This window comes from Dendrobium catenatum, unplaced genomic scaffold (genome assembly GCF_001605985.2).
Source record: "Dendrobium catenatum unplaced genomic scaffold, ASM160598v2 original_scaffold_104185, whole genome shotgun sequence".
In the NCBI taxonomy this organism is placed as follows: domain Eukaryota; kingdom Viridiplantae; phylum Streptophyta; class Magnoliopsida; order Asparagales; family Orchidaceae; genus Dendrobium; species Dendrobium catenatum.
This window is the reverse complement of record NW_021422623.1, coordinates 193,201-203,251: the sequence shown is the minus strand read 5'-3', so window position 1 is coordinate 203,251 and position 10,051 is coordinate 193,201. Positions and strand designations below refer to the sequence as shown.

The 10,051-nt window shown below is 35.7% G+C and overlaps 1 protein-coding gene across 2 annotated transcripts in view; it reads left to right on the top strand.

Moving 5' to 3' along the window:
- Positions 1-1,799: 1,799 nt before the first annotated feature.
- LOC110106777 (2-oxoglutarate-Fe(II) type oxidoreductase hxnY-like) overlaps positions 1,800-10,051 on the top strand; it is a 30,939-nt gene continuing 22,687 nt past the window's right edge. The window contains exons 1-2 of one of the 2 annotated variants that reach the window (XM_020836792.2): positions 1,800-1,923; positions 2,520-2,571. In XM_020836792.2, the coding sequence (XP_020692451.1) occupies positions 2,546-2,571 (26 nt within the window). In that variant the 5' untranslated portion in view covers positions 1,800-1,923; positions 2,520-2,545. The remainder of the gene's footprint in view (positions 1,924-2,519; positions 2,572-10,051) is intronic. The other variant, XM_020836791.2, reaches the window with a different exon arrangement.

The following is a 10,051-nucleotide window of genomic DNA, read 5'->3' as shown; positions in this document are numbered from 1 at the left end:
TATTAATAATTTCGTAATATAATTTTTTTTAAATAAAAAATATTATAACTAAAAAATTTAATGTTAAATTATTACATTATTTTAAATTTATTTAGGTGAAAAAATTAATTTTATTAATATAAATTATATTTAATCAAATTAAATATCCCTAACTTAAAAAAAATCAAAATAATAATGATTTAAATTTATTAGTATCTATTTTGCACCGATACGGATACGGCGATATGGATACGACAAGATACGGATACGGGACACATCAATTCTTAAAAATATAGGATACGGATACGGCATGGATACAACATTATAATATATAAGTAATACATAAAAATTAAGAAAGTAATCAAAGTGTAATATTTGAAATGACAAAAAATTTGAAATAAAAGTAAGCATTAAATATTTAAACGTCTAGTACAACAACAAAAACAAGAAGATAAATTGTCCAACACATGAAATTTCAACTATTCAATAGAAGGAATGATAGGATTAGCTTCTTCAGTGGATTGTCTTTGAGTTTCTATATCATCTTCAATAAATATCATAGCTTCTAATTCAGGCTCATCAAGTGAAAGATTAGCAATTTCTAATATTCCCATATCCTCAAGAGATTCAGGCATAGCCGTATCCGACACGTATCCATGCCGTATCGAAGGCGTATCCCTATCCGACACGTGTCCGATACAACATACCTCAAAAATAGGCATATCCGTGCAACATAGATTAGTATTATGTATGTAGATATTCATTTTCATATCATTAATTCCAACAAAAATTATCATATGATTTGAACCTACACCACTTCACTAGATAATTAAAAGCCACCACTTTATGTACTAATGAGGAAGTGTCTCATTTTTGATAAAATATGTAATTATTAAATTTTTAGTATTATTTTTTGCACCTCCTTAAGGAAAATGCTAAACAAATTGGCATTTTAAGAAATTGCTAAACAGAATAGCATTTTCTAAAAAAACGCCAAATTGTTTAGCTTTTTTGCTCATTTTAAAATTTTTTAATAATTATGCTTAATTATTCTATAATGATGCTCCTTTTTAAAAATTTGCCACTATACGCTAGCTACCTTGTATCTGTTTGACGACTTGTCTTAATCGAATGTTCTCGCTCCTTATCGGGAGGGGTAATTAACTATAGGGGCTTTCGCCTATAGGAAACCTGAATCCATATCTTAAAGTCTTCGCAAAATGAGGGAGAAATATCTGTTGTGTCTTGCTCACAGTCCATTCCCCCTTTTGAAAATTTACCTCGTAACTTAAGTGTTAAAACTCTCCACGATGACCTGAATAAGAAAGGAAGAGGGTCCGCGGAGTGGTCGGGGCACAAACTTTCGGAGCCCACATCATTTTGACTTGACCAAACAATTGGGTAAAAATAATTTTAATTCAATTCCCTTTACATTTTCATTTATTTTTCCTCTCTTTCGATTCCTTTAAACCAAACAGATCCTATACCCTTATTAAGAAAAGGAGAAAATGGTTACTACAAAAAATGGAAAATTCCTTTTAATTTCTTTCTATTTAGTGTATAACAAGAAGTTAAGGAAGGTAAAAAAAAAAGTTTTCTTTAGCAAACTAGCTAAAGCAAGGAAGGTGCTTGTCTATGCCATTTGCCTAAGGCATTCTCCTTGTCATCATTTAATTAATTCCATTTTCCAACCTTGAAGTTTCAATTTTAGATGTTTCCCATAATATCACTCCCTTGATCCATAATTAACCTATCTACTTTGATTATGGTTGAATAATTTCCTTATGTGGCTACAGCTTCATATATTTTTTGAATTGTAAACTGTATTTTTCTTGGATATTCTAGGTGACTTCAAAGAAGGATATTTCATAGGTGTTGAAGTACATGAAGATGATCCTGATGCAAAAAAACCCTTTTATGCTCCAAATCAATGGCCTTCAGAAGGTAAAATACTAGAGCATGTTCCCTATGTTTTCTCTTCATGAGACAATTTCTTTATTTTCCCTCATATTTATTATTTTTATTGCTTACTTTTTTAAAGTAAATGTCGGAACTTATCTACTATAGATCAGAAAATTAATTATAAAGACAAGTAAAATATTTCAACATGGTATCAACCATTATTGAATCTGTTTTTGTGCCCATGTTTTCTGAATATTAATTGACGGTCAAAAGGAATCTGAAAGTTCTATGCATTTTTTTTAATCAGAAAACTCTGAACTTACTAGATGAGACATTGATATTGCTAAGTCGTTGCATCCATAAATTTTCTGCTCTTCTACATCCTTTAATTGCAATGTAAATACCTGTATAATTCTGATAATCTCTTGATTGTTGTCTTTTTTTCTATGTTAAACCTTTCATTAATTTGTTGAATTTTCTTTAGCTTGTGAGCTTGTTGTTTATCTACATGATCACTATGTATTTTCTTATAAATGTAACTTTGTAATTTCAAAGTACCACTGAGTTGAATTTTTTTCAGCTAGATTAAAATTTTCTAATTCTAACGTAGCCTCCCTTTTTATTTGTGTGTTTTGAAGATATTTTACCTGGCTGGAGGCAGGTTATGGAGCAGTACCACAAAGAGGCCTTGTAATATATCTTTTACCTTTTGCTGCTATATTTTGTTTTTGTTAGACTTACCAACCAAATTATTTTTAATTTTTAAAGATATATTTAGCAATTTCTTGAGGTGAATGCTAGATGCTACCTTAAACTTATAGCTGTTTCCTTTGCTCAATTATGATCAATATGCTTAGCCATCCTTTTGGGATTTAGATTTTATTTTAGTCCTCCCAAACTCTGTTTTTAAGGTCTTTCTAACATATCTCTAGAAATAACATTTTGTAATTGCTTAGTATTATTGCTCTCAACAAGTCCATCTTTGAGGTTTTTACTCAATTGAACAATCATTCTAGTGCAATTGATGTAGGCTGCTTTAGGGTCTAGAGTTTTAATGCATTTCTAATATGAAATGTACAGAATCATTAAACACACAAAACCTTGCGGTGCACAGACTCTTAATTTTAATAATTTATCTTCATCTCAGATAAAAACAGAGAAAATATAAAATTTCAATGCAAATAACACTTCAAAAGTTCTATGCTAGAATAATGCATAGTAGTTATGGATCTTTGAAACCATACAATCTAATTGAAAAACAATGAAATCATAGAAATCTTGATTGTATCTAGCATGACTAATTTAAATCACACATGAAAACCACTAACAAGATTTATAAAAATGAAACAAAGTAGGAAGGAGATTACGAAATAATACCATCAAGCATCACACTTGTACTAAAGAGCTTACCATAAATCTCCAGTTCTCTTAGTTGAATATGGATTTGACTCTTGATAGTTGAATTAATAGCACTTCCATCCAAATATTTTTTGTGAATCATAGTTTGAGTTTTGTATAAGCTAGATGATGCAGGACTAGAATGCTTAGACAATGTTTAGATAGGAATTTTGCACGCTTGAATTGTTCGAAACAGTATTACTTAGACTTGCAGATATTTAAATGATGAAGTAAAACAAGAGAGGTGAATTTAGTTTAGGCTAAGTTACACATGTGAAAGCTAAGACCATTTAAATAGCCATTAGATCAGACATATCATACATAGAAGAGCATCAATAAAATCCCGTAGTTAACAACAAGATAAGTCACTATGAAAAGATCCACTCACTCAACTCTCTAAAATTAAAATTACTAAGCTTTAATGGAGGGAAATTAACAAGATCTTCATGAATCAAGTAAGACCAGAATTGAAGAGTAAACTAGGAAGAGCTAAGAGTGAGAGAAAAAAGTTTATCCAAAGAAAAGGAGATTCGAAGCTCCAGTGTGATCGTTTGGGTGCTTGAGAGAGAGTGGATTGCAACATGCACCTCCTAGCTTCCTTTGGACAGCAATTTGGTGATTTCTGTACGGTGGACAGCAAGCTAGCTTGGGCTGCATTCGTTGGATAGCAAACTGCAGCTTCAGGACACCACACAAAGATCTCCCGACCAGCTGGACAGCATGGATAGGTGCAGAATTCTCTGGACAGCAGCAGTTTTGGTCTTGGGAAGATTCTGGACAGCAACCTATATTTGCTCAGAAAAGCCTTGGGCAGCTACTTTTTGATGCTGGAAACTTTGGACAGCAATTTGTGATCCTCAGGGTACTGGACAATGAGATACTCTTTCTGGAATAGGGTGACAGCAAGCAGGAATTCAGAGAAAACTGAGGGCAACGTGGGAGAGAACTGGGACACCCAGAAGGTTGGAGATGGCTGGTTTTGAGAGTCTAGGGAGTTAAGATGAATTGATTGAATTGGAGAGAGAGGGAGGGCCGGCCATGCATGGGGTTGATTGGGGAATTTAAAAAATCCTTTTCAAACTTAGGATGTTAACTAAGGAAAGAGGATTAGAGGCAAGTATCTAATTAATTGATTGAATTAAATAGATAGAGGGGTCCGGCCATGCATGGGGGGAAATTGATTGGGGATTTAAGACTCTTTCCAAACATAGAATACTAATTAAGGAAAGATAATTAGGGGCAAATCTCTAATTATTTTAGATTTGAGGGAATTGGAAAGTGTCCAAAATAGATTAATCTTATTTTAGGAAATGATTCAAATTCAAATAAATTTGAATTTATAAATTGAAATCTTTCCAAGTTTAAGATAATCTAAATTATACAAGTATTCAATTTTTTCCCTAGAAGAGATTTGGAAAGAAAAGGAGGGAGAGGGGAGTAGGGCCGGAGGGTGAGGTGTGGGTGGTTTGTGACCAGCGGTTTGGAGGTGGTGGTGTTCGGACGCAAGGAGAGGGGAGGTGTGACTTTGGTTGGGTGAAGGAGGGGATTGTGAGGGCCGGTGGCTTAGGGAGGAGTGGGTGGATACTTGGCCGACGGCTAGGGGAGATTTTGAGGGGAGAGGGTCGGCGGTTTGAGGGTGGAGGAGGATGGGTAGTGACGTTGTCGAACGCGAACCTAAACTCTTCCTTTGGTTGGTGGGTATACGATACCCTCACATAGGGACTTCAACATCTCCAAAGCTCTCTCTTACAACACATAGGAGAAGACACAAAATATGAATGATCATTCATAACTTCAAAAGAATAATAAGGGGTTTATAAATAGCCTCATACAATGAAAGGAAAATAAAAGACGAACTTCCCCTAAGGGCATACATACGACTAGGCCATCAAGTAAGGGTAGAAATAAAAAAAAAGTGCATAAATAAATCAAATACATAAAATGACTCAAAAAATAGATCGGCGCGATCGTGGCCGTAGATCGTCAGTCTCGCCTCTGGTAAACATTCCTAGACCTGATGTCCATCATTCTCCCGGGGCAGGAAAAAGCTCGATTCCGTCAAGTACACGTCCCAGCTACTCTCATAGAACTCTAATGCATCTAGGTTAATCTGCTGAAGCTCCTCGCGCTCGAGCCACGTATCTTCTTACTCTGGTTTACCTCTCCACCTTATCAGATATCTTCTTCGTTCGTCATCTTTTGTGGAAATAATGTCTTCACTTATAATCGTGTCAACCTTCTCCGCTATAAGTATTTTGGGAATATTTGGGTGTGGTGGTAGGCTTGGGTTCTCACAGGGTAGGGTCACCCAATGTTCAGTTTGAAGTGGATTTGGTGGGTTAAACTCTGCCCTCATAGGCTCTACTAAATCTTTTATGTTAAAAGAGAGATTAATGTTGAATTCAATAGGCAAATCCACCATGTACGCATTGTTATTAATTTTCTTGACTATTTTAAATGGACCTGCACTTTTAGCATGCAATTTCTTAACCGTTTCTTTTGGGAACCGTTCCGGACAAATACGCACCATCACTGAACCTCCAACCTCAAAAGTTTAAAATCTTTGTTTAAAATCAACATGTAGTTTATAATTAATATTGCTATGATCAATTTTGCGTGCAATTTCTTTATGCAGATCATGCAAATGATATGCAAATGAAGATGCAGATTAAAAAATCCTATACTTAGAAGACTTAGGGATGAGATCTAATGACTGTCTAGGTTTGTACCCATAAATAATTTTTGCAGGACTTAATCCAGTGGTGCGGTTCACAGAGTTATTGTAGGAGAATTTGGTTGTGGGGAGTTTGGGTAGGGAGGCTCCAGGGACATGAATAGCATGATAGATGTCTCTAAGCGGAGGTAATTGATCAGGAAGATCATCAGAGAAGACATCAACAAACTTACTAAGTATGGGCTGAACCTTTTAAGTGACTGGTTCATTAGACTCAACGGAAGTCTCACGACCGACTAAGGCGTACTGGGGTGTGCTTTGGGCTACTTTAGAATCCAAAACCTTGGCGGTTATCAGGTTAAATCCCTTCTTGAATTTGACAAGGTTGGGTTTAGGATCATCCTTAACCCGAGTCTGTGATGGCAAAATCTTGATCTTTTTGCCCGCATGTTAAAAAATGCAGGTGTTTGAATGCCCATAGATGTGAAAATCATTGTCAAATATCCAGGGACAACCTAGAAGGATTTGTCCAACATTCATAATCAACAAATCACACCAAATATTCTCCTTATAGCAATGTTTAAAATTGTGTATTCGGGTATTGAGGCGTTTTTCATTCGTGAGGCGAGGCATAAGCCTCAATGCGTTTTGAGGCGTAAGCCTCAAAATCGAAAGATTGCGTAAACATAAAATGATAAATTTTTTATATACTAATGAGATAATAATATAAAACATAAAAAAGCATAAGATATGAAGTGAAATCAAAATATCTCAATAATAAGACAACATGAAATATAGTTCAACACAAAATTTTATCTTTCCCAAATCCTAGTATTCTTTTCATTAACATATAATTCCAATTTCCAAAAATAAATAGCAATGACATATCACATAAGAACTCATAAGTCATCAGCACTGTCATCACTAAGGGGTTCTTCATTTGAATCATCATTATGGTGAATTGTTCTCTCCCCTTCCTCCTCTCATATAGAGTCTAATATCGGGCATTTACTTCAAGATTTATGTAAGTTTTAATATATATAGTGTGAGACATAAGCCTTAAGCCAGTGAGGCGAGGCGGGCCTCAACCAAGTTGAGGCGCAAGCCTCATAAAAAAAAACTCGAGGCGTAAGGCGTAAGCATCGAGGCGTTTTTTATTGGAATTGCGCAAAGGCGGGCCTCAAGGCGAGCCTCATATTGCGAAATTTTAAACCATGCCTTATAGTCAGTGAAGGAGATAGGTACGAGGCTTCGTTCCTTCATCTCCAAGGCAGTGGAGTTGATCAAAGCTACCTTATAGGGGTTGGGGTGAGGAACATCAGACAGGCCAAGCTTAGACACCATGCTGGAGGAGACATCATTGATGCAGCTGCCATTATCCACGACGACTTTACAGTTTTTATCCTTGATTTTGGTGTAGGTGTGAAAGATCGCAATCCTACGCTAGTCATCGTGGCAACAGGTTGTGATATTGCACTTCTCACCATACAGATGGGAGAGGTGTAAACTTTTTAAATGCAATGGATGACAACATTGTTGTCATCCTCAAAGAATTCACCATCGTCTTCCACTTGGTGAATCTGGTCGACTTTGGGTTCGAATTCTTTTTCAGTGATCTCTTCGATAATCGTAACTTTGTAGGGACTGGATCATTGAGAAGCGATATGCCCATACCCCTGGCATCTAAAGCACTTGGTCCTGGGGCTAGACCTAGTGGTATCCAGGTTGATTTGAATTCTACATATCTCATGTTTACATCTACAATATGTTTATAATTTTAATAATTAATAATAATTTTTAATATTTTCATATAAATCATGTATATGATAAGCTAAATGTAAGGAGTTGCTAAAATATTAATTTATTTGTGAGGAATATATATTATAACTTGTTCGAGAGAAGGGAGATGAAGAAAATTTAAAATTTATATTTATTAAATTTCATAATATTATTTTATGATACTTGATAAACTATATAGATGTATGTGCCTATCTTTTGTATCGACAACCTCTTTAAATAAAATAACCCAAATTGTTTAAAGATTAATTGTGATAAATTAAATATTTTTGGTTTCAAATAGAGAGAAGCTCCCGTTGGATTCTAGAGAGAGAAGCTCCCGTTAGATTCTAGAGAGAGAAAGTTCTGGTTTCAAATTTTTCAAATTTTTCATTCCCAGTTTTTTCTCCTTGGCTTCGGGAGGGAGGAAGGGCATGGCGGCGGATTGTCGTCGGCCAACAATTGCCTCGACTGGGAAAGCAGCAGCTGTAGGCGAAGTGGTTATGCAAAATAAATCTGAGCAAGGGGGATTGGTTACTGGAAATGATTGTGATGCGGATGAGGTTCGTAGACGGAGATTGAAGGGTGAATTAATCATTTCTGAAAATGTTGATTTTCATTCTGAGAAGGCTAAGAATGTTGAAGGCAAAGGTAAAAATGTTTCTTTGATTGCTGATAGTAAGACTCCACAAAGTTTGAAATTGAATGGATTTTCTCTGGATAAACCTTATGATCCCGAGGCTTCATCTTCTGGTATGAAAATTTTTGTGAATATATTTTCGAATTCAAATGCAATCCCTGTTTATGACAGCGTGATAAATGCGAATTCGTCGGATCCAATTGACAAAAATATTCAGAATAATATTAAGATGATGAAGGATCCTTTGGAGATTACTGTGGAGAGCAGTGAATGTGCTGCAGACCTGGTGATTGAGAAATTGTCTGAAAACATCGAAGAAGGTAGCAGGTTGTATAACCCGTGGAGTAAAAAAAAATATTATATCAAATTGAATTTCAAAAGAGAGGATGTGGTGTTATCTGAGGATGGAAAAGCAGTCAAGTTAGTTGAATCTGCTGAAATTTTGAATGCTAAGAAGCTGGAGCATTCACTGGTTTCTAAGGTTTTTGGCAAGGAAGTTCCTTCTCATGTAGTTGCTTGGGAGTTGAGAAGGCAATGGGCTCTCTTTGGACAATTCCACTTTACAACCTTAGGAATGGGTTGGTATTTATGTTCTTTCAAGACATTGGAAGCAATGGAAGGAGTGTTATTAGGTGGGCCTTGGTTTGTAAATGGCCACATTGTGGGAATGGAAAAGGGGCAATTGATATTTCTCCTAGCTTAGTGAAAGGATTAACTTCTCCTATATGGATTAGAATGCCACAATTACCTCTTCAATGTTGGGATGAGAATAATGTGGCTATGATTGCTTCTATGATAGGTGTTCCCTTAATGTTGGATGGGAACATGTTTCAATGGAGAAGGAGGGAGTTTGCTAGAGTTTGTGTTCGTGTGGAGCTAGATAAACCACTTCCCTTAGGTGTTTGGGTGGAAGGATTGGGTGGGAAATTCTTTCAAAAGGTTGAATATGAGAGAATCTCATCTTTGTGTTATGAGTGTGGCATGATTGGCCATGATAAAAGTAAATGTAAGAAGGTAAATGTGGTGGAAAATAAACCTGTGGAGGCTTCTTTTACTCAAGGCCATGGTAATCTGCATAAGGCACATGAGACGGAGATGAAAGATAGTTATGGACCATGGGTCCATGCAAACTATAGAAGGAAAAAAAGGTTTAATAGGGAAGTGTCCAAGCTGAGACCAATCCAGAAAAAAGTGGAAATGAAGTATCAAAGCAAAATAGATACTGATCGTACTGAAGAAAATCTATTGATCAAAGATAAGGAATCTTGTGTGATTAACGGAGGACTGAATAGCATTGATGCCAATCAATTGGCAGAAGAAGGTGAAATAAGATCGGATGGAGAAAATTGTAATGCTAAATCAGCATTATAGGATGAATGCTTCAACACGGCTGGGAAGATGAATGAAGAAATCTTGAATGACAAGGTAATAAAATCTACTACTACCTCTACTCCTTTAAAGGTGGCCAATATGTTTCAATCTTTAAGTGAAAATGTGGAAGAAAAGTTATGTTCTGTGACAGTTGATAAAAATTATGTGAAGGAAAGTAAGCATGACATTCAAAATATAATTGTGGTGGAAAGGTGTAGTGTGCTGGAGAATGAAAGTATGGGAATGAATGAAAAGGAGGTAGGAGGTAACACTGAAGGAAACAAAGTCAAACTTGCCAAGGAGCTGAAATC